The 25,813-nt window shown below is 38.5% G+C and overlaps 1 protein-coding gene across 1 annotated transcript in view; it reads left to right on the top strand.

The window, feature by feature from the left end:
• LOC110020471 (ubiquitin carboxyl-terminal hydrolase 12-like) overlaps positions 1-25,813 on the top strand; it is a 68,933-nt gene that overhangs the window by 35,572 nt on the left and 7,548 nt on the right. The window contains exons 27-29 of the mRNA XM_020718585.1: positions 7,804-7,869; positions 7,998-8,084; positions 19,303-19,419. Coding sequence (XP_020574244.1) covers positions 7,804-7,869; positions 7,998-8,084; positions 19,303-19,419 — 270 coding nt within the window. The remainder of the gene's footprint in view (positions 1-7,803; positions 7,870-7,997; positions 8,085-19,302; positions 19,420-25,813) is intronic.

The raw sequence follows: 25,813 nt of genomic DNA, 5'->3' as shown, positions 1-25,813 counted from the left end.
CTTGCCTTCCTAATTATGAGAAAGACAGATCATCATAACCTTCCCTTTTTACCATTATTTTTTCATTTTTAGGTTTTCCAAATAAAACATTTGTCTTTTATGTGCTTTGTACTCTATTTACCTGCGTGTTTTGTATCTTTATTTAACCCTTTAGTTCAAATTTATCTCATCCATCATAAATATTCTACAACACAATACTTCAACGTCATTTATGGAACATCGTCCCATTCTTTATTGACCAAATGAATGTCACGATGTATTTACTTAATGACAAACAATTGTAACAACTGCAACGAAGGTACGTCCCAATCCCTCCCACCATTTGTGGACACTTCTTTGTTTGAATGTCAAGCTTACACCTCATCTCCCAGCAGTAAAAATTTTGAATGAAAAAAATTTATCGACACATCCATCTTGGATTGTCCATTTTATGAATATTTTAGGCTGAGATCCTCAATTTTTTGTATGAGTTACCCCAATCAAGGCCTTCAGGCTATAGCTTTGTTGGAATATGTATTCTACCTACGTTGTCATGGATCTAGTATTAAACCACTAGAGGATGTTTGTGCAACCACCTCTTATTACTTGTGAGAAGTGGAGCATTAGCTCAACGACGACCCCAATGACACTAATTGCTCCATTCACGTAGCGTGCAACTCATCATTAGCATTTGAAAATTTACTTCTATATCCCATCAATGTTGTCCATTACAAAGTCCTTCATGATGATCTCTAATGCTAGTCCAAGAGTTCCTTATTGGGGTTACAAATTTTATTTTGCTCATAGTCGTGTCATTATGAGTCCTACGAATGCCAGGTTGCTACATCCTATTTTGGCTAGATTCAAGTTTTTTGTTATAGATTTTGCATGAATGATATCAGAGCTAACCCCAACGTCAATAAACAACAATAGAAGGTAGATATTATTATGGAAAGCAAATATGTGATTACAACCAAATACATTTGAAAGGGAAAATAAGATACAAAAACACAGATGGCCCTAAAAGGGGTTGATTTAGGGGTGGTGGTGGTTGGCTGCGTGGAGTGGACGGCGTGGTAAGGGGCCGGAATAGTGGTAGGGGTGTTCGTAGATGGTAATAGCAGCAGCACAGGTTTGGTGGGGTTTCAGTTTGGGGATGGCAGCAATCCTGGGCGGCTGGACTGTGGAATGAAAACAATAAGACAACGATAGTTACTGTTTGGGGTTGACATCAAAGTGAGCGCAGGTTTCGGAGGCAGCAGCAGGGGACATGGAGTTCTGAAAGGGGGGCAACAAAGTGGACTGCAGAAAAAAGCGACAGGGCTACAGGGGAGGAGGGCAAGGAGATGGCAGCTGGGTAGCAGGAGGCTGGTAGGTTGGTTGGCGGTTGGATGGCAGGCATCACTAAGGTGATAGGTGGCTGGGTTAGAGGACCGTTGCTATCAAACAAAGTTCTTATTGCCCTTTTTGAGAACTAGTGTAGAAGTTCTATACTCACCACTCCATTACTTGCATCAACTTTAATTTGGGCATTCAGCCTTTGCATCAGGATTATGCTAGGATTAACTACCTCTGTTGGGATTCAATTGGGATCATGATTGAGAATAGGAGCTCAGTTGTGCTATATTCCATATTTTTATGTTGCTTTCTTTTCATTAAGAAGTTCTATTCAGCCGTTGAATCATTCTGTGGGTTTGATACATTCCCGTAAGAGTTCTAAGACTCCATTAATCTTCCATCACACTTGAAAATCCCCGTAGAAGTGATGTGGGTGCTGGAGAATCCCACAATTATGTGGGATCATGAGATCACAAAAAATTCCATTATTGTGAGAAGCGGCCAACAGTTTTCTTTTATGGTTTTTCATATTTCTTTATTTCTAATTAGAGTTATTTTTGTAGGATGTTATTTATACACTATATTTGGTTGTTTTGAGACAACTTTTATTTTGGTATTTAAGATGTTGTATTCTTTGTTTTCTACACCGAGGTGTTGAGATGGAGCCCGGTCCTTCGATCCTGCCTTCCCGCTTCCGCTGCTCTATCGCGAAACGTTGCAACATCTCCCGCTCCCTATTGCCAAATTTTACAAACCGCTCCCGCCTCTTCTTTGCAATAAAAGGAGCGGCTCTCCTTCAGATTTTACACGGCCTTTTTTGTGTTCTTCTTCAACAGTTCTACTTCCCCGGGATATAGGAAAAGAAGGCCAAGGAGTAGTTCCTTGCGACAGAAGGAAGAAGGAAGAAGGAAGAAGGAAGAAGAAAGAAGAAGATTGTTCTCTCTTGGCTTCTTCTTGGTGGCTTGTGACAGAAGAGAAATTTGATTTATTTCTCTTGTAATCTTATCTTCTTCAGTGTATCTCGGTGTAGAAAGAGAAGAAGAGAGAGCAAGGAAGTGAGAGATCTCTCTTGTAATTCAAAACGATCTACTGGTGTGAGCTCTTCAAGTAGTAAAATCCTCTGTAACTTCGTGAACGTAATCAATTTGCCGAAACACGTAAATTTGTGTGTTCTGCTGTGTTACCGTTTTCTGGTGTGAATTTTCTCGTTCTATTTTTTGTTTTTTCATCTATCGTTCATATATATACCACAACAACTGGTATCAAAGCCCGTTGTTTCAGATATGAGTGAAGACGATGACTGCAGATGGAGTGGAGGTTTTAGGGATCGGGAAATTTAATGACACAGATTTTGGTCATTGAAGAATGTAGATAGAGGACCACGTCTATGAGAAGAAACCTCATCTTATGTTATTGGGGAAAAGAAATGAAATGATAGATGAAGCTGAATGAAATTTGTTGGATCGACAAGTTCTGTGGGTTATTCGATTGGCCCTATCGAGGTCTGTTGCACACAACGTCGTCAAATAAAAGACGACTGTAGATCTCCTGACAGCCTTATCAGATATGTATGAAAAGCCATCGGCGAATAACAAGTTGTACTTGATGAAGAAGTTATTCAACTTGAATATGGCGAAATGTGTGTCAATTGCTCAACACCTAAATGATTTCAATACTATCACAAATCAATTGTCGTCTGTTGAAATTGATTTTGATGATGAGATACGTGCGCTGATATTGTTGACATCATTGTCAAATAGTTAGGAAGCCATGAGAATGTCAGTTAGCAGTTTTGCAGGTAAATCTAAACCTGAAATATGATGATATTCGTGATTTGATTTTGGCTAAGGAGGTGCGCAAGACAAAAACTCAAATAGAGGGAGATCAAAATCAAAGTCTGGTGAACAAAGAACCTGCTGGAAGGCAAGACTGACCACATATAGAGGAACTGTAGGAATCCCAAGAAGATGACAAATGATAGAGCAAATGTGGTATCTGAAGAAGTATATGATGCACTACTGTTGACAATTCATAGTTTTGTTGATAACTGAATATTGGATTCAGGGGCTTCTTTCCATACAACATTCCATCGGGAATTGATATGAAATTATGTTGCAGGTGACTTTGGGAAAGTATATCTGACAAATAGAGAAGCTTTGAATGGGGTAGGAATTAATCCACGAGAGGCCACAATGCAAGACAGTGATGGAAGTGAAGAGAAGAGTGGGTCCGGGGCACCCATTCCTATTGTTCCACAGACAGATGCTGGAGAAACACTGAGCTATGAAGAAATCTTGCAAAATGAAAATTCGAGCAAGTAGGAGCTGACAGAACTTCCACCGGGGAAGAATGTATTACACAACTAGTGAGTGTATCAGGTGAATAATGAGCTTGATGACAGTAAGAGATACAAGACTAGACTTGTTGAAAAAGAGTTTCAACAGAGAAGATATTACCCATGCAGTGGGAGTTGCAAGTAGATACATGAGTAACACAGGAATAGTTTGAAGGTGTAAGGCTATGTTGATCCTACTGATATGTTGACCGAGGGTGTTGAGAAATTGAAGTTGTGCGCAGCTTTAGTTGGTCTTCTGTTGTAAAGACAAGAGGCTTTGAGTTGCAGAGGTTGGGGATAAATGTTTGAAGAAAAGGGCGACGCCGCCATTGAAGGATATCAATTTGAGGAAGAAGATGTTGTAGTATGTGTATCGGTCTCCAAGTGAGAGATTTGTTAAGATGGAGCCCGGTCCGACCGATCCTGCCTTCCCGCTCCCGCTCCTCTGTCGCGAAACGTCACGACATCTCCCGCTCCCGATCGTCAAACGCAAACCTCTCCCTCTCCCTGCTGTTCGCGAACCGTTCCCGCCTCTTATTTGCGATAAAAGGAGCGTCTCTCCTTCAGGTTTTACACGCCTTTTTTCTGTTCTTCTTTGGCAGTTATGCTTCCTCGGGATAGAGGAAGAAAAGGGCAAGGAATAGTTCCTTGTGGCAGAAGGAAGAAGGAAGAAGGAAGAAGAAAGAAGAAGAAGAAGATTGTTCTCCCTTGATTTTTTCTTGGTGGCTTGTGACAGAAGAGGAATTTGGTTTATTTCTCTTATAAGTTTTTCTTCTTTGGTGTATCTCGGTGTAGAAAGAGAAGAAGAGAAAGCAAAGAAGTGAGATATCCCTCTTGTAAGTCAAAATGATTGATTGGTGTAAATTTCTCAAGTAGTAAAATCCTCTAATCCACGTAGGCAATTTGCCGAACCACGTAAATCTGTGTGTTCCGCTGTGTTACTGTTTTATGGTGTGAATTTTCTATTTATTTTTCGCTTCGTCGTTGATTGTTCTATTATTATATATATATCACAACACGAGGAGTGTTGTAACATCTTCCTTTTGAAAGTGATGTGTTTGTAGCATATACAGGAATAGGTGACAGACCTCCTCGCCATCTGAACATCACCATTTTGAGGTCCAATTCGCTGTATTTTGTTGGGACAGCTGCCAAATGGCTTATTGTCCTCCAAAAGTCATCAATCTCACATATCATTCCCTTCCTATTCCTTATATCGAAGAAGGGAGGTTGGAGAAGATTCATCAATAACAACCAAGAAAATAATTCAAGGAAAAAGAAATAATCAACACAAAGGAGAGATGCACTAATAAAATAAAAGATACATGATATAAGAGTTTTCTGCTTTGACAACCAATTGAGATATAAATATTACCGATCTAAGAACTGACGACGGAAGGAGACACAGGATGTCACCTCCAACAAGGAAGGGGGGTACTCTACTAGGTATAAACTAGTTGCCCAATCTTGGAGTTGAACTATCTGTATGTTGTGGCGATCTCCTAGTGACGTTACTTCTCCACCTTCAATGCTAAGTTCCGTACTTCGAGTAGAGAGTAATATGATTGCAGTTGCACCATATTACTAATAGATCATTAGAAAAACTCTGTAACCTAGATCATCCTCAAGTAACCTAGATCATCCTCAGATTAACATCCCTGCTATAACCTACAACCATCCTCAAGTTACCTACAACCACCCTTTCGTAACCTACGACTAGCCTTCCCTTTCTGTCTCTCCTTGCCGTAACCTACAGCCAAGACTCCCCTTCCTGTTTTCTCCCTTTTGTAATCCTCAACATTCCTACCCCACCCAACGACTCCACCTTTCTTCGGTTGTCCTAACCGCCCCTTCCTCTCCTTCTTGCGCCCTCGCCCAAATTAGGATTTATGTGCTGCATCCTTTAGTGTTTTCCCTCTGTTGTCTGCGTCGGTTGTCATTTATTTCCTTTTTTCAAAAATATTGGTTGTAACCGTTGTTGAATTTCAGTAATAATAATTTTTTTTTGTTGTGATTTGGTTAACTCTGGTATCACTTAGGTACTGGAGTAATGCTCTAACATATTGGGGTATGTCATGTGTCCCTAACCTTTTTCGTTACTGGTTCAAGTTTTTGAGTAACGTGCTCACAGACAATTAAGGTGGGCAAAAAATCTTTGATAGATTTCTCTCTCTTGGCTCCTTTCATCACGAGGGAAAGTCATAGAATAGCATCTCTAGCTGACATCTTGGAATTGGCTAAATTTTCTTTGGTAATGTTCTCTAATCTTCTGCATCATGTATAATAGGCTTGGCTAATATTCTGTGAGCTTGGTCAAGCTATGACCTAAAAACCAGTAAACTATGTATAAAGTCTTATGGCTTAACTTCTAATCATTATCACATTGGAATGAGGAGATGTAGGGGTATTTTCCCTTGTTGTTATGATTGGAATGGTTTCCAGTAAAACTTTCTAACCGGGGCATAAGATGAATCCTTCAAGGCTAAAGGGTCTCTTTCATATTTTTTAAAATTCAAATTAGTTGGACCAGATGTCCAAACATTTTGACAGATTGACCATTATTTTTTCTTTGATTTGTCTTTCCAATAGATCAAGAGTTCAATATACTTTTTGTAATATTTAATGAATATACCAATTTGCACGGTTTGTTATTGAGAATCACAGTTTTGCTTGGTGACCAAGTATCAGAATTTGACAATTTTGGTTTTTCCATGATGTTCATCAAATCAGCTTTCCAACATAGATCATTAGAAAAACTCCATTTTCTCACTTAACGGGGAAATTTCTCATTGCCAGTCAAATTGGTCAAAGATCAGTCTGCAGGGCACCTTAAAGTTAACAATATTTCTTAAAGCTTGAACAAAATAATTTTGCTCTAAAAAAATCTTGAATTGACATGTTCATAAACACTGCAGAAAATTTTTTCTCCAGTAAGATAGAATCATAAGAGTTAGTGCTAAGTTCATAAAGTAGAAAATAATACACACAGAAGTTGAGCGAAACAGAGATCTTTCATTAGTAATGACCATTTGGCATATATGAAACGTGGGACATCATAGAACTCTTATTACGTAAAAACAATTCCCAAAGCAATTATATAATGTCTGCACCGTAAACTTTATCTGAGATAATTTTTGCTCGCTTGCTCTTAGTTCGAAGAAGATTATGGAAACATTTGGATTGCATTAATCATAATTGTCTTTTCAGTTTATTTTTAGAAGAGTCCCTAAACGTTTGGTTTACAATAAGCTCTTCATTGTTAGCCTTGGTCCTTTGCTGCATCAAGTATATTCTCCTAAGGAGGTCTTTGATGAACCCTTCCTCAAGGCATTGCATCTCTGATCATTTCATTTCCGACTTGACTATCTTGCGAGGGGCCTTTTGAGCACTATCTTGGATCTTGCAGTGATAGGTTTCTTGAAATCCTCCACTATTTTTGAGGAATTAGTTTCCACATTGCATTGACCTACTATAACACAAACTCCATCTCCACTAACTGACCTTGCATTGCCTTGTCCTCTACATCCAGGGGTTTGGTGTGTTTCTCCCTTGATTCTCAGCTCAAGCCTCTATTCTTCAGCCTTGTCCCATAAAAAAAGAAATTGTGGTCTCCATGGTCATTATCTTAGTATGAAATAAAATCAACTGGTCTTTGAAGTTCACTATTGGTCTAGTATCAATCTATGGGCCATGTTTCTACCCATTGTGGACATATTTCAGCTCTCTAATTCATAAAGAATTTGAGAGCCATGCCTCCTTTTGTGGAACATCTATTCCGCCGCCTTCGCTGTTTTACCTATCTAAACTTCTTTGCCTCCTTAGTCACCTGGGCTCTTTTTGCAGGAGGATAACTTGTTGTGAACACCTAACTCTTGTCATCCACACCGTTTGTTACCTGCACCATGTAATTGCAGCTGAGCAAAGCTCACTGTTATTGCATATTATCATGCGTAATGTATGGTATAATGTTGGGAAGTATATTGTTGATATTACCAGTTCCTGATTATGATTTGAGATGGATGTGCATTATAATATTTTGAGATATCACAATCAATAGCATTTTTAAATTTGCTGCGACTTAATTCTACTGTCAACTGTTCTATTTTGTGACACCATTTATCTCTTCTTGGAATTCTTTGTTCTTGCTGCAGATCTTTCCACCTAATGAAAAGATAGAAAACATAAATGATCAGTACTGGACTCTACGTGCTGAAGAGGTAAGCCTGATATGGTTGGTTTATTTTTTTTCATTTGAACTGTCATTTTTATTTATATGCATTTGATTTTTGCTTGTATGTTCTGTACATCACATTGATTATGTAATAAGCTTCTGCCTGTTGTGCAGATACCAGAGGAAGAGAAAAGTCTTGGACCACAGGATCGTTTGATTCATGTTTACCATTTCATGAAAGATCAAAATCAAAATCAGATGGTAAGGATCTGTTCGAAGCTTTGTAGAAACGTAATGAATGCTGTTGAAGAGAAATCTGATTCCTTTATTTTCTTGAATTGATATTTCTGCTGATAAAAGAGCATAAAGAATATGGCAGAAGTTCCTTCTTTGTATCTATCTTTTAGAAATTATTTAGTAATGTTTAACAACTTCTATCTCGTTATTGAAATTTAATAACTATGATTTGCAATTGGTAAATACCTATTGATCCTTACCTTTCCTGCTGATAAGCATGAGAGTACATCATTTCACCGAACTTTTTTTTAAACCTAAATATTATGAGAAAAAATTATATGCATATGGGTTATTAGCTAGAATTGTTAGAGAAAAAGAAAAATAACATGAGAAAGGAAAATGACAAAGTGAAAGCCTGAACAACTAAATTATTAGATACTCGAAAATTATAGGTGGCATGAACTCTGGTGAAGATAGAGGAATGACAATATATTGTTATTATCATTTATTTTTGACTAACCTAATAATTAGAAACTGAAACCTTTCTTCCACTAGCGAATCAATAACAAGTATTCTCATACGTGACATACGACTGAAAAGCACCACAATTAGCATTGTGTTCATAACTCTGAGACGTTATGGGATATGTTGTTGTTAGTGGGGATCTAAATCATATAAAAGATGCATGGCTAAAGAAAAAACTATGTGATACGATCCGCCACATATTTCTTGCAAATATTAGGGCAACATATATTTTATTGCAGCATCATCAAATACTCATGACAGATACAAAAATAAGCTCCTACAATTCGAGTGGTAGGCGATCTCTCCAAATTCTTACAATTCGAGAGGTAAAAATTTTCTCCCAAACCCTAAAACTCACAACAATAATCTCATGCTACCCTTACCCTAAACATATTAGGGTTTATTTATACTAAACAATAATAAATAATAAAAAACTAAATTGCCTCTTAGGCTAGGCACTGATATTATGCTATCATTGTATGACAGGAAAGGAGGAAGATCCTTGATACTCATAGGAAAAATTGTTCTCACATTTTAATTGTAAACTTGATCGTAGGTTGGTTTGGTTCTGCTTTAATACCTCTTATGTTTAACGATTTATTTAGTTTTAGATGTGGCTTGAAACATTTATTGAAATATTATGATAAAAAAAATTATGCCGAACGAGCAATAGGATGAAATGCCTTAAAATTCTATTTATGCTAATGCCCATAAATATAGGGGTCAATTCACACTTCCTTTATGAAGTGAAATAAAATCTAGCTCAACTAATACATGGGCCACCACAAGTTTTGAGAAACATATAGTAGCATTTTCTACTTGTAAGGGTTCGGCCAAATATTGATTCGAAGGGCTATAATGAGGATTGATTGAATTAATGTAGCCTAATATGAGGAAATGATATCCATACTAGTGTAATGGGTGATTCCTCTAAAGAGTTAAATTTGGTGACCATTTTACTATACATGTTGAGAAGCCACTAATATAGTAAATACATTGAGAAAAAGCCTACGATGAGTTTATGAGGATAGTTTAATTATGTTGATTGTTTAATTTTGTGTTGTGAGGAAATCGAAAATCGTTGAAACACTAATTCAAGAGATTCGAAGCAAAACTTTGAACTAAGCGCATAAATATGGAAACACAAAGAACATAAAAAATACTATGATTTAAAGTGAAAACATCTAAGAACGGGGAAAAATTACGAAGCTACACCATACCAAAAAAATTCATTATGAAAAAAAGGAGAAATAGCATAGATTACACTACACTCAAGCTTTTCTACAATCCTGGAACTCTTGAACTCTTTTCTCTTTGGCACAAGAGAATTTGTGGAATCCAAATTCAACATGCAGTCACTTTTTTTTCCGCAACAAAAAGTGAGGACTTAAATCCCGAAATTCGGTTACAGGCACCTGGGTGCCAAGTTTTTGGGCTCAAGGGCGCCTACACTGACATTGGAGTGCCCAACCAGGCGCTAGGAGACCCTAATTGCAATGCTTAGGCACTGCACTCAGATACAGGGGTGTCGGTGTAGGTGTTGGTTCTGACTTCTTTGACATAATCAACCTCGACAAATAACATTCTCCCTCTTGGAGATTGATTGCAATCAATTTATCTTCTCTAGATCTGTATTATTTTAATAGTAATGTACTATAGTGTTGGCTCAACTTTGGTCTCAGCCTTCTTGAACTTCAACTGAAGCCAAATATAGCTTCAATTTCTCTATTGTAATAGCCTTAAGTCAATATATCTACAAGATTCTGAGCTGTGCATCTTATTCAAAAGATAATTGACCATCTTTCAGGAGCGAACAGATGAAATGATACATTAGCTGAATGTGTTTTGTGCTGGCATGAAAAACGACGTTTTTTGCTCGATAAATAGCATTCATACTGTCACTAATGATGTTTTCCAATGTCTTGCTCTTGTGCAGTTCTACGATGAAGCCTTATAGCCAAATCATCTTCTTGTTAGTCTTAGTGATAGCAATGTACTCAGTTTCTGTAATAGACATTGCAATTATCTTCTTTAACCTGAAAACCCATCGCTATTATGTTCCCTAAAATGAAGATATAAATTGTATTTATTCTTCCATCAATATCTCCTATCAAAAATGAATCTATATATCTCTGTAGATTATTTCATGCACTTCTAAGACAAAGTGTCTTGTTGACCATTCCTTTCAAGTATATGAGAATCCACTTCACTGCCTCCGAATTATGTTTACTCGGATTACTCATTCACCTGCTCGCCACTTTCACACATCAAACTTCTAGCTGCTGAGGCATAGGGGGGTTTTTTTCATCTGTACTTGCTCTACTTAAAACGTAAGTGATTGCTCCTTAGATAGTTTGATGTGACTATCTAAGGGGTACAAACTAGTTTTGCCTCACTAGTTTTGAACCTATATAGGACGTTCTCAAGATATACCGCCTGAGACAACTTCATCGTACTCACACTCATGTTCTTGTTGATTCTTATATCGAGGATCTTCTTGGTTGCTTTAAATCTTTCATTTCAAACTCACTTGATAATTGCTTCTTTAGGTCTTTAATGTTCTCCATATATGCTCTTGTAATCAGTATGTCATCCACATACAAAAGAAGCTTCATAGCGTTTATTAAATTTTTTAATGAAGCAACAATGATCTACTCGACACTTTATGTACCAAGTGTCTGAGATAAACTATATCATAGTCTTTGGGCTTCGAACCATAATTTCACTTCTTTAGTCTACAGACCTTATATTTTTTTTTTCTAGAACTTCATATTCTTGTGGCTGCACCATATACAATTTCTCTTCTATGTCTCCATGTAGGAAAGCTATCTTCACATTTATATGTTCTAGATGTTTATCTTCATATGCTACCAATCTCAATATAATTCTGATACTTGACATCTTCACTACAGAAGAAAATATCTTTGAGTAGTCCACTCTTTTCTTTTGTGAAACCGCTTCCAAACAAGCCTAATCTTGTAGCTTTTGATGTCATCTAACTTTTCTTTTAGCATGTAAATTCACTTGTTGCATAGCTCTTTCTCTTCATCTGTTTTTTATTTGACATTAAAGATTGCATCTCATTATTTATGAAAAACTCTCACTTCGAGACTTCTAATTGAGTAGAATCTTTATAGCACTTCGGTTACCACCATCAATCATTAATAAATAGCACAATGAAGGAGAACACCTCTCTATCGGTCTTGTCATTTTGTTGGATGTCCAAACTTCATTAGTGGATGTCTGAGAAACTTAATGTGTTTCATCCAATTGAACATTTCTCCTTTTTTCTTCTTTTCAATCACAGATATTTTCTATCTCAACATATTTGTAATGGTTTTTAGAAGTAACTGATGTACAATCCTGAATTATATTTCTGTTATTTTACATCTCCATTTCATTAAAAGTTGCATCCATACTCCTAATGTAATTTTGATTTTGATAGTTCTAGAATTTGTGCCAAAATTCATTTGAGTCAAATAAAAGCACACTTGAAAGATTTTAAATCAAGCTTACTCTTGAATTCTGCATCAATATGAACATATGTTGAATAACCAAATGCTTTCAGGTAAGATAGATTTACCTCTTTTCCACTCTAGGTTTTTTTTTTGGTAAGTCTCTATTCAAAGGTACTGACAAATCATGATTTATCAGAAAAACTGCAGTATTCATTATTTTTGTTGATAATTATTTTAGCAAGCCTGCTAGTAATCTCATACTTTTGGCGGGCTCTTTGATTATTTTATTCATGCGCTCAATCACAATCTTTCTTCGTGACGTCCTTGATATATTGAATTCATGTTTGATTCCTTTTGAAGCACAATAATTTTTGAACCTCTGATTATGTGATTCACGCCATTATCTGATTTGCACTTCAATCTCTAGTTTGTCTCATTCTCAATTATAGTCGAACACTTTTTAAACACCTCAAACACATCATATTTATGTTTTCAAAATTACACACATACCTTCCTAATGTAATCATCAATAAAAGTGTCTCATACATGCTTGTTAGTGCATCTATGAGATCTACTATAGTTTTCTCATTCATGATATTCAAAACAATAGATAATGAAAGTGAAAGATGGATCAAATTTAGTGTTATATTGTGAACTTGTTATTCTTTCATAGTCTTCAATTTCGGCTTCTTGGTGCTTCCAGTGGCAAATGCGGGCTCTACTGAACTGGCGGTTGTTCCAACGAAGACGACTAGACTGTCAGGGAGGGAGGCAAGGGGGGCTGAACGGCCTTATTAATCGGGTTATGGTTGTTTCTCTAGTCCTCCTTACATCTACTCTTATAAATATGTCATTTGCTTTCTTTAGGTTTACTTTTTGTCGAGTTTCTATAAGGATAGCCGCCAACGCCCTCCTTTTCTCTTATAGGATTATGTCTGACAGTGAGAATGTGCTTCAGTTGTAACTCGTCCCGAAGTGGTGTGTATGTTCCCCATATTCCTCACATACTTTCCATGCTCTGCTTTTCGCCATCCACCAACCTCTCCTAAGTCCTCTCTCATCTCCCACCTCCAATGCAAGCCAGATTGCCCCCTACCAATTGACTTTTGAGTAATAATATTTGTTTTCCATAATGTGGTTCGGGTTAACTCAGGTATCTTTCGGTAATGCTAGTTTAACTCTAGTCTTATCCTAGAGTTTCCTAGCATTCGCCCCTACCTAAGCCCCCCTACCAAAATTTTTCTTCTTTATTCCTAAGCCAAAAACAAATTCTAACCTAACCCTAATTTACTTTTGCTGATTTTCAAAATCAGCTATCCCAAATTAATTTCTATGCACCTTCAATTAGTTTCGTACACCCTCTTTCACATCCCAACCGTAAACCCTATCTATCCCGGTAAAGAGATACATGCTTGAGTCTACCTGGTAGGAGTTGCAACAATAGATCCGTAGACTTCAATAGAGGCTTACGTACATGGAGGATGGACCCCAAGGGAATTATCCTTGATCAGGACAGAGAAAGTCAGAGTCGAAAGAGATGAGAATTTTCACCCCTTCCATATGTGGAATTTCAGTGATGAAGAAGCCATACCATGACTCTTTGGCATTCAGCATTAGAGGAGGTCGAGAATGGAGGTCACCTATGGAGGACACAAGGACTTCAGAATAAAGGTGGACTTACAGAGTTCGATGGAGGTATGGATTCTGACGATTTCATCAAATGGCTACAATCAGTTAAGATCTTTGAGCACAAAAAGGTGTCAAAAGATGAGAGGGTGAAGCTTGCAACCATCAAATTAATGAAGAGAGCTTCCTTGTGGGGGAAAACTTGCAGAGGTAGAGAAATAGATGGATGATGACAAGATTATTAAGTGGGAGAAGATGATGAAGGCGATGTAGAGAAAAAAATCTAATTTCTCATTGCCATCTGGATATATCTCTGAGACTACACCACCTTCAACTGAGAGATTTATCAGCTGAGGAGTTCACAACACAGTTTGATCAGTTGCAAATAATTTATGAGTTTGTGCTAGAGGAGCATTCCATAGCTCGACATTTGGGTGTTTTGAAGCTTGCTATAAGCAACGTTGTGCAGCTGCAACCTTGTTGGTCATTAGGAGATATTCAGACCTTAGCCTTGAAAGTGGAGAGATAATAGAAATTGAGAAGACAACCACCACCAATCAGACAACCACCCACAATTGGAGAAACCAACAGAAACACGCCTCAGGGTGTTGAGGAAAGTGGTTCATATAAGGACAGAGCCACCCCGAGTGAAGGGCCCGAGAAAAAGTAGCACGCCTACTATAGTTCTTGCCCGAAAATGCTTTAGATGCCTTGGATTTGGGCAGATTGCCTCCAGTTGCGTGACATCAAGTTGTCTTTCATCGAGTAGGGTGTTGTAGAGGAGGATAGCGACGAGGAGGCAGTTGAGGAACGAGGGTAGGTGTATTACCTTCGGTTGTGTGAAGGTAAAATGTCCGTGGTTCGACAAGTCCTACAGGCCGAGGATACGAGTGATCCACTGTGGCTTTGTCACCGCATATTCTATGCCCGTTGCATTGTGAACGGAAATGTACGCAGTCTAATGATCGATGGAGGGAACAACAAGAACATGACATCTACACAGATGGTGGAGAAATCGGGCCTCATGATTCAGACACATTCTCAACTGTATTCTTTGACGTGGTTGAAGAGAAAGAATATTGTTAGCATTGGCTGGAGATGTCTACTGGAGTTTTCGATTGGAAGCCAACTACAGGATCAGGTGAGGTGTGATGTGGTAACCATGGATGTTTGACGCCGCTTGTTGGGGAGACTGTGGTAATTTGGCCACAGGATTCTATACGACAGATTCAAAAACACCTACTCTTTAACCAAAGAGGGGAAGCACATCGTCCTTCCTTTGACGGTGCCCGAGATCACAAATGCCTTTGCCAGTAGGGTATGTGGGACAAGTTTTGGTGATGATATGGAATGATAGGAGCGAGCACTGACTCAAGACATGGGACAGTCACGTTAGAGAGTATTTTAGGACATCACAGTTGATGTCATACTGCCACGGTCACCACCACTTAAGGAGGTTCGAGTTACCTCACTTTAGATCATGTTTAGCTGACCTTGGATTACGTTGAGAGGATTCAACAATATATGCATGACATGCAGACCCAACTCATCTTAGTTGGGGATCCTCAGACGGGTGGATCTATATGAATCTGTGCTCACAAGTAGGGAAAAACTCTCAAGTGTCTTGGGGGACGGTGCAATCGCTAGTGAGATTTAAGTGCTCCTTGGATCACAGTAAAAGATCCTTTAGCCTTGGGAGCTTACAGTAACTTTGTCACTATCAATGTATAGCTAGATGCTTCGACGAATGAGGTCGAAGTTTCCCCAAGCTCAGGAGACTGATAGGGGGCTCTACTTAACTAGCGATTGGTCGAACTGGGACAGTTGGACCTGTTCTGGGAGGGAGTCAAAGGGTGGTTGACTTGCCCAATTATTTGGGTTAAGGTTGTCTAAATCCGTCCTTATCTGCTATTATAAAAATGTCATTTGCTTTGTTTAGGTTTAGTTTTGTTGAGCTTCTGTCAGGACAGTCGTCGACATCTCCTTTTTCTCATCTAGGTTATATTCCACGGCAAGAAGGTGCTCTGTCTGTAACTCATCTCGAGATCGTGCATATCTTCCCTTAATTCTTCACCTACTTCCCATCCTCTGCTTGCCACCATCCACCCTCCAACCCCACCATCTTTCTGGTGATCCTGCCTGCTCCCGTCTTTCTTTAAGTGTAGTTAAATCATCGTTCTCTTTATTTTCTTATCGCTCACCTCATCACAACCCTCTTTTAATCGCTACAACAACTCTAACCTATGTCGATATCACCTGCAACTCCTATTAAGCTCTCTCTTGCATCTTCGCCCTAGTCGGAGACTTGTGTTGTGGTGTATTTTCTTTTCCATTTTGAGTTTTGATTGTAATCTCTGTTTTCTTAAGTAATAATATTTGCTTTTCGTAATGCGATTTGGGTTAAGTTTGTTGTGAGTGGCAAATACATTGTTTTTATCAGAAATCTTCAATTTATATTTTTCAGAAATTAAAGTTTAAACCATTGAACTTCTCCATCTTGTACCTCACTTCGTCGATTATTGCTCCCACTCAAGCCAAAGATCTTTAGAAAATCTCACTTTGATATCCTTGTTTTGAGGAAACCAAAAACATGGGTAACAGTGATTCATGAGATCCGAAGCAATATTGTGAACAGAAGCGCACTTACGAGGTGACAAAATGACACTGGAGCTTCCCGCACAAACATTTTTTGCGATACTACAACTGCTACAGTATCATGGGATTTGCCATTGCGGGAGACGAGTTGAAACGATATCGTTTTCTTTCTTATGCTTTCTTTTTTATTATTCTTCATTCCTTTTCAGTACTTTCTTTATTATGAGTTATATTAGGGTCTGCAAGGGAGTTTTTGTCGTATTTCTGTTCAACACAACCTTCGACGTTCGCTTCTCCATCCGAGGGTTTGAATGAGGCTCCGGTTGTATCACTTTTTCGAAGTGGTGATTATCTTTCCTATCCCCTTCCACATCTCTCCCGCGTTGTTGCCGATTATCCTACTACAACCACTCAAGACAACATTTATTTATTTATTTATTTTTTCTGCATTTTTGCCATGTTTGGCATTCCACACATCCGCCTCCACCCTTTCTCAACCTTACCGCATCACTCCCAGCCGCTGATCCTCGCTGTCATCATCCGGGAAACTGCAAATCTGATGTTTTCTTTTTTTCCAACAATCATTTCAACTTGGTGCCGCTTGAACTACCGTTTTTTGCTGTCCTTGCAGTCCCCACTTGCTGCTTCTGCACCGGACAACACTCCTTGTGGTGTACTGCAGTCCACAACCCTTCCCCTTCATTGCACTTTGTTGTCCTAGCCTCTCTCTTTTTGCTGTCCCAACTACTCATAACCCATTTCAGTCACCTACCTCTAGGGGCGTAAATGAGACGAACACAAGCGAGCTTAAGCTCAGTTCATGTTCGACTTGTTAAAAAATATCACTGCTCGTGTTTGACTCGTTAAAAAGTATCATCGTTCTTGTTCCATTCGTTTATATTTCGAACACAAAAAAATTGTTTGTGTTCGACTCATTTGCTTGGCGAGCCGAACACGAGTTGTTCGCGAGCAAAGAGCATGCCGCTGTAGGATGTTAAGGGTTTGGGCAATATTTAAATAATATTAAAATGTTAGATTATTTCTACTGCTCATATTTTAATTTAATATATTTTTTTTTTTTTTTTTAATTAATAATTTTACTTGATTATAAATTTTTGGAGCCTTGTAGTATTTAAAAAAAAATAAATTGACTACAAGACTACGCAGATTTATAATCAAGTAAAATTATTAATTAAAAAGTACAATAAAAATATATTAAATTACATTTAACTAACATTTTAATATAAATATAATCTTAATTATTTCGAGTCAAACTAAGTCGAACACGAATGAACAAATCTTTGTTCGTGTTCGACCCGTTTATATATCGAGTGCAAAAAAATGTTCTAGTTCGACTCGTTAATCTAGCGAACAAATCAAACACAAGCTTCTTAACGAGCTGAACATGTAATTTTCACGAAGAACGAGCCGTTTCGACAGCCATATCTACCTCCTCTCCACGACCACCTTGCTGACCTTCACTACCCAGAGATCGCCTTAGTGTGAGTTTGTGTCATGTTTGTTGTGATTTTCCTTTTGAGTGTGTTTGATTGTAACCATTTATTTACTTTAAGTAATAATATTTTTTTCATATTGTGGTTGGGTTAACTCCGATATCATGCAGAAAACACAAAAAACATCAAGATTTAATGTGTAAGAAGCCGATAACGAGAATAAACAACGGAGCCGCTCCACACCAAGAAATTAACTCTGACAAATGGAGAAATAGCTGGAGCATCTTTACAATCCTGAAACTCATGAATACTCATTTATCTCTTTTGCAGGAGAGCTCACGAAATCCATCTTTAGCCTGCATTTGCTCTTTTTTTTCTCTCAGCAAAAGACAGACTTAAACTCCTAAGTGCAAAAAAGTTGTTACGGGCGCCTAGGCACCACTTTCGAGCGCCGAGTTTCCGTCGAAACTAAGAATGTGCGTAACACCGAGGCCCCTACACTTGTGCTGAAGTGCCTAAACAGGCGCTGGGGCGCCCCATTATGAGTGCCTAGACGCTGCACCTAGGCTCAGGGGTGCCGGATGCAGGTATTGGTTTTAATTTCCCTGACATAATCAGTCTCCACGCATAACATTATGTTATGATTGGAGTCCACATGCTCAATAAAATAGGTTCAAACTAATTATAAATCCGAAAAAAAGCTTTGGATGATTTTCACATTAGAATAATCCAGAGAGAATTTGCCTAAAATAAAAATAACAAAGATATTTAACAAAGGTGATTTCTCATCAAGGAAGTTAAGGGCAGGTTTTCCATGATATATGGAAATACGCTTATGAGGTTGTGGGATTACATCTTGATTGAAGGCCCAATAGAAGTGATTGTTTGCCCCCTATTTGGGGTATGGTGAGATGAACTAATAGGAGTGTCTACCAGAATCCTGAGAAGGATAGAAGAAGGGAAAAGCGAAGGAGCTTGTTGAAGAAATGACAGCAAAAGAGATTGATTTGGGTTGGAAGGTGAAATTGTAGGCAGAGGCGCAGAGCATTAACTGGAATGAAGGAAGAGAACGAGCATGGGAATGAAGATGAGAGGTGTAACAATAGTTCACCAAGGATGAGAAAAAAGGGGGAAAAGGAGACTTAAACATCCTGGGATTGGGAGGGAGGTAGGGAGGTGTTCCTATAGGATTTGGAATGCTGCCGCATGAGAAGATTATTTCTCTAACCTGAATATTTCAGCAGAGGCATTAATGGGTAGCATTTTGTCCATCTATTTGATAATGCTCTTCAAGAATGATGAATGTTTCTTCATTTTGATCATTTTATTTTTAAGTTATTTTTTTCTTTAATATATCTGCATTTGTTTCATTAAAAAAAGGAAAGTCTGGCGCATAGTTCTAGCCCTGTTCTTTTTTAAGTGAACCGTTGCTTTACAAGCAGGCTACCAGGAGCTCAGTTTATTTGTTTTCATATTTGTAGTGCCTTTGGCAAGTTGAATTTCATTTTTGTATGTATTGCTGACAAACAGGGTTCGTATAATTAGCTAAAGATCTCTTCCTTTTTTTTTTCTTTAATTAAACAGCAAGTGCAGAATTTTGGCGAGCCTTTCTTCTTTGTCCTTCACGACGGCGAAACTCTGGCAGAAGTGAAGGTTCGCATCCAGAAGAAACTGCAAATTCCCGATGAGGAGTTTTCCAAGGTAAATTTTTTTTAATGCATGTCTTAAATCACCAAGAACTTGTATATGGTTGCAAAACTAAATGTCTATACTTATAAAAGGTTAAATTATTTGCCTTCATATTGTTTAGCTATATGGCATAGTTTCTATTTTGCTGGTTTATAAAACTTGCCTTTTAATAAACTGCCTTCTCAATTGAATATTCTAAATAAAACACATTATGAAATCCTTATAACATTGTTTTGAGTCGTCAAACAGTTCTAAAAAACTTGGGAGCATTACTATGTCCATACCCTTCTATATCATTTAGATACTTAACTTGATCAAGGTTTGTAAAATGCATCTTCTTTGGATACTCCTTTACTCAATGGGTATAAGTGTAACCATTCAAGTTCTAAAACAATTTTTTCCCTCTCAAGATGATACTTTGCTGAAAATCAATGATATTATGCCTAAGGTTGCCTTCAAGGGAAGCCTTTGAATGACGTTAACTTGGAGTTTCTTAATCTCCATCGCTCAATGTCTTCCCAATCACTAAAATAGCTTTGGTTAATCCTATTCTTCAACTAGCTTCAAGTGCTTGTAAAAAGCAGCTGTAGTAGTGCCATCTCCCTAAAGCAAGGAGTTGTGGACGGTTGTATGAAGGGTGGACAACAAACTGAACCTATATGGGTGAGTCAAGTGGTGTAGGGTGGAAGGTGGATGTTGGGCAGGCGCAGGAAGGGCTAAGGATTAAAGTTATGAGGGTTGTTGTTGGGAAGGTAAAGGCTGATGGTCGGTTTACGACAACAAAGAAGCTTGTCATGGGGATAACGGTAGAGCAGTGGGGTGTGTAATGGAGTTACGACTAAACAGGTGGGCGACTGGAAGTGGAGTTACTGCTAGATAGAGGGGCTGGAAGTTAAATTACTGCGGGACAGAGAGATTCATATCAGAAGGGGGACGCTGGGGAGGAGCGACGACATGCAAACAGATGGGAGAGGAAAGGAAAAAGGAAGGTAAACATCGCCTTGGTGCAGGATATAGTCGCAACACCACCAGTTCTTGGTTAGGACCCTAGCAAAAGTGAAGCGTTAACGCAAAAAATCTGAGACTAAAAATTGAACCCAAACACAAAGAAAATACATATATATAGAGTAGAGAATTAGAAGGAGGAGGCCCCTCCCCTTGGTTGGCAACCGTAGTCCGTCAACATGGACTGGCCGACCCTTGCTCTCCTCTTGGTTGACTCGGCTCGGCTGATCTAGCCAGTTCAGCCCTTCTAGAGAGTCCCACGTTAGTCTCTCGGATTTAGGGGAGCTTCGACTTCATTTTCGAAGCTTTTGGCTCCTTGTAGAATGAAGTCAAATTTGCCATGTTGAGGGTAGCTGAGATATTGTAGGCCACTGGTAGGCTGATCTTATAGGCGTTGTAATTCAACTTCTTGAGGATCCTGAAAGATCCATCTGATTTGGGTTTGAGTTTCTTGAATGCTCCCATTGGAAACCTTTCTTTTTTCAGATAAATCCACACTATATCCTCTTCCTGAAAGTTACATTTTTCCTAGTCTTTTTGGCCGATGTTTCGTGCTTGTGATTCCGCTTTGAGATCACCTTTCCCACCTTTTTGTGTAGCTTCTGAATCTCTTGCACTCGTTATGCAATATCCCAACCTTTGATGTCGACAGGAGTGGTACCAAGTTTAGTAAGATGAATGAGTCGTATCGACACAGTCTCAAATGGGGTGCGTCCTGTGGTCTGACTTATGGATCTGTTGTAAGCAAACTCGGCTTGAGCTAGAATCAAATCTCATTATTTAATATTCGTTCTTATGAAGCAACTCAGGAAAGTTCCTTGGACACTTTTTCACTACCTTTGTTTAATCGTCCGTTTGTGAGTGAGGTGGTAAACTGAATCGTAGTTTATTGCCTAGCCATAGGGTCCTCTAGAAGTGACTCAGGAACTTGACATCCCTGTAGAAGTGATGGTTCTAGATATCCCATGTAGTCTCACGACTTCCATGAAGAATAAATTAGCAACATGCGATGCATCCAGTATCCAGTGACAGGGTACAAAATGTGTCATCTTTGAGAATCTATCTACCACAACCATCATAAAATCCTTGCTTTGATGTGTTCTCGGGAGACCTGCCACAAAATTCATATTGACATGCACACACGGGGCCTCTGGTGCTAGTAATGTGGTGTATAGTTCTGCATTATGTCCTCTTGTTTTGGCCACATGGCAAATTCGACATTGTCTGACGCGTCGCTTCACATTCCTTGTCAGTCGGGGCCAAAATAAAGTGCTCTTTCACAAGCGCGAGTCTTATCTCTATCAAAGTGTTCTGCAAGTACTCCACTGTGGCTTTCTTGAATACTGGACTCGCTCAACAAGTATCTAGGAATACACAACTTATTTTGTTAGAACAGGTAACCATCAACTCTGTGGTACTGATCGGTAGACTTCTCCTGGCACTGCTCCCAAATCCCTCTGAAGTATTTGTATATCTCGTATAACTCCTTCACTACTTCAAAACCTACAACTCAAGTCTGCATCAAAGTGATCGTCAAGTGATGGTGGCTCGATGCGTCTGCTACTCGGTTCTGGCTTCTCACCCTGTGCTTAAGCACGAACTGAAACGACTCCGAGAACTTTACCCAAGATGTGTGTCAGCCCTCAGTTTGCTCTCGCACTTCAATATTTTCAAAGCCTCATGATCCGTGAGCAAGTTGAACTCACCCGTCGGTAGGTAGTGACTAGTGATTATGAGCTCTCATAACCACATATAACTCCTTGATGTATGTCCAATATTTCCTCTTGGAATCATTCAACTTTTCACTGAAGAATGTTATGGGGTGGCATCCCTGGCTTAGTACTACTCCAATCCTCATAATGGGTGCATCACACTCCACCTTGAATAGCTTATTGAAGTATGGTAATGCCAAAACTGGTGTCGAGATCACTTTCTTCTTCGACATGGTGAAACTGGCCTAAGGTGCATCTATCTTCTAGAACTTATGTCCTTTCAAAAGCTCTGTCAGAGGAGCGATGATGGGGGTAAGCGCGGGAATATGGGGAGGGAGTCACTGCATTGGAGCAGGATACAATTAGACACCACTTGTCCACGAATAGAGTTCTAGCAAGGGAGAAATGCTACCGACAAAAAATGTGAGACGAAAAACTAATAAAACAAAAAATAATATATTTATAGACTTATGAGGAATGTCTTGTCCCGATTTAAAGTACAATTATGTTTAAATAAGATTTTGTAAATCCTGTAAATTCGGATTTATCAAATCCTGTTGTGGTTAAATTCTGAAAACTAGTTGGTATGTTAGTAAGTAAATCTTGAGAAACTGTTTGTCAGCTTTAGAAGGATTTAACAGGATTTATCAAATGAAACATCCAAAGATAAATATAAAATAAAAAAATATAAATGAGTCTCTAAAACCTCAAAGTACATAAAATAAGGCATTTAAATTAATTAATAATTAATAATTGTGTAAACTAATTGCTTAATAAATGGTTGCATAAAATGTTATTGAATGATTTAAAATTTTAAATATATCTTTATACATTAATTAACTATTAAATAATTACACTTAATTTATCTGATTATAATTAATTGGATAATGTATAAATTAATTATTAATCAAATAAGTTATTAAAATTAATTTAAACAAAAATAAATTTAAACCCTTCGTTTAGGTCGCTCCCCCTCCTGGTTTTGCCCAAAACCATCGACTTTGGGAACAAACGTTCGCGATACAATCACCATCGTAGCTAGCTAGGAGGACAACGACGAGATTGCGGCTTACAGATACCACTGAAACTCCCATCTTTCTCATTCTTTTACTCTACCCTACCAAAAACCGTTGAGGAAGGTAAGCCTATTCGTGCCATTCTTCCTCTTCGTTTGTCTCAGATTTAATAAATGTGTCGATTCATAGGATTTAGTAAATCCAGGATTTATCGTTATTCGACGATTTTTGGAATTGTCGGGAGCTTGGGATTCACATAGTCTTTTTTTTTTGCTGTTTGGCAGGATTTAGCTTAAATTCTATGTAAATTCTGCTTAAAACCGGCTACAAAACAACCCTTAGGGTAAATAGGAGTGGACCCCACTTGCAATATGAGGAAAGTCCGCATAAAGAATGGGTTGATTGGCCCTCTTGGACCATTCCAAGTCACCCTCACTCGTGGAAGTTTGTGGTACTGTACCAAAAAGTATTTCCTGGTCGCTCTCGCGTCAGATACATACTATAACATATGTATGTATGTGTGTGTGAGTGTGTCAAGTTCGAGTCGTGTTGGCGTGCCCTCCTTCAATCTTTTTATAAATAAAAAGTGATATTTAATACTTTGCTTGAGATATTGGAGGTTCCACATGGCTTCTTCTAGCTTACCAAAAAAATTCATATATATATATATATGTATATATATATATATATATGAATTTCTTGGTAAGCTAGAAGAAGCCATGTCGTACCTCCAATATCTCAAGCAAAGTATTAAATATCACTTTTTATTTATAAAAAGATTGAAGGATGGTAAAATCACAATTCCAATAGTTTGTGTAGATGACATAATTATAATATGAGATGATGTTGAAGAAATTAGGGGATGAAATGTCCAAATAATTTGATTTAAATATTTGAAAAGACTCAATATGCAGTATAGAAGTGGCTTACTCAAATGTTGGGATATTCATCTTTTTACAAAAATATATCATGAATCTCCTTAATGGAACAAATTTAAGATGATGCAATTCCTAAAAAAAATATAATTGATTGTTGCTAACTTGGAGATGTAAGCAACAATCTGAAACTTGGTAAGGTCTCGCACGTCTTCATCCACACATGACAAGTACACTCTTGCAAATTTGTCCTTACTGCGGTCCTGTGTGAAGGAACCCCATGTGTTGGTTACAAAACCAATTGCTGCTTGGGTTTCATGCAGTTTTTTCCTCGTTAAATTGCTGTGCTGCTCTACCTTTTTGTGTCTATTACCTATGGCTAGGAAGTTGCGATACAATGTTCAAACAATGTTTTCACGAGGCCTCATGTGCATTGATTGGATTTTGAGCTATAAAAGTGCAGGGTTTTGCTGAGTTTTTTTGGATCTTTCGACACCAACAACTACTCACGGCATTGCCTTCTCACCTACTCACAACCCCTTTGGCTTCTAAGGCAGCCCTTGTCGGGCCATAATATTCTTTATCTCTAGCGATAAATTATCATTTGTCTCCAGTGTTTGTGGTTATATGTGGTCTCTTTCATTGATCTTTGTTTAGGAATTTTCCAAATGCGAAGTATCCTCAGAGCCTCTTTGTAACCCTACTCCAATGATGGTTTCTCTCAAGGGTTATTTTTACCTTCCAGTGAGGTCACCTCCTCCTGTTGTGGCCCTGTTATTTCGAGGGCTGCTCAACATCAATCTTTCTAGGTGGTGGAGCTTTCTCCACTGTGTTCTTTTGCAAAGATTGTTTGTGGTTTGAATGTTGCGGATGTTTTCCTTCTCATTCATCAACTTTCAACTATTCTTTCATCAAAATTCAGAGATTCAACGCAAACAACATTCATCTTTTCAAGATAAGCTTTCTCTTCTCTTTTTCGATGAGGGGATTTCAGTGTTTGTTGGTTTTATTGAAGTTAACCCAAACAATAATACAAATAAAATATTATTGCCGAAATTCAAAAGTCACAACGATGACTCCTCAAAATAAGAATAAAACATCACAAAACAGACAAAAGACCCTCTAGAGTGAAGCGGTAGAAGTGGATATTGTCTGGTCAGCATTCATGTTGACTGCTAGGGATGATTCGACAACAGCTGGAGGGTTGGAGAGGGGTGTATTGCAACAGTTGGAAGGGTCGGTGGAAGTTGTGGCAGTGTCTAGAAAGGTTGGGAAGGGCTGCAGAAAGTACGGAATGGGACTGTGGGGATGTGTGGTAGTTTTGGAAGGAGTTGGACGTAATTGCAGCCCGTTGGAAGGGATTGGAGGGAAGTGCGACAGATCTAGGAGTTGAGGTTGTTGTGGCCTGTTTGGAAGGGGCTGGAGGAAGGTGGTTGTGAGCAGAGGAGCTGCAGGTGGACTAGGCGGTAGCAGAAAGAGAAGAACAAATAGAGATAATCATCACCTCCGATGAGTTACAATCGGAGCACCTTCTCGCCCGTTTAATATGACCCTAGGAAGGGAAAAACGCCCGAAGGCAGAAATCAGTAAACAATCAAAACTGCACCCAAACAACAAACAACATATATATTATAGATAATAGCAGTTAGAATAGAAATGGATGGAATAGGATAGGAATAGAGTAGTAAGAGAGTAGAATAGGGAAGAAAATTAATATGAAGGGGAATTGGGAGGTACTTCCCGCATTATGTTAGCACGAAGGAGAGAGGTGAGTGGGGGGGGGGGGGGGATGTTTGTC

Source organism: Phalaenopsis equestris, unplaced genomic scaffold, assembly GCF_001263595.1.
Source record: "Phalaenopsis equestris unplaced genomic scaffold, ASM126359v1 Scaffold000098, whole genome shotgun sequence".
In the NCBI taxonomy this organism is placed as follows: Eukaryota; Viridiplantae; Streptophyta; class Magnoliopsida; order Asparagales; family Orchidaceae; genus Phalaenopsis; species Phalaenopsis equestris.
This window is presented reverse-complemented; position numbering and strand designations above follow the sequence as displayed.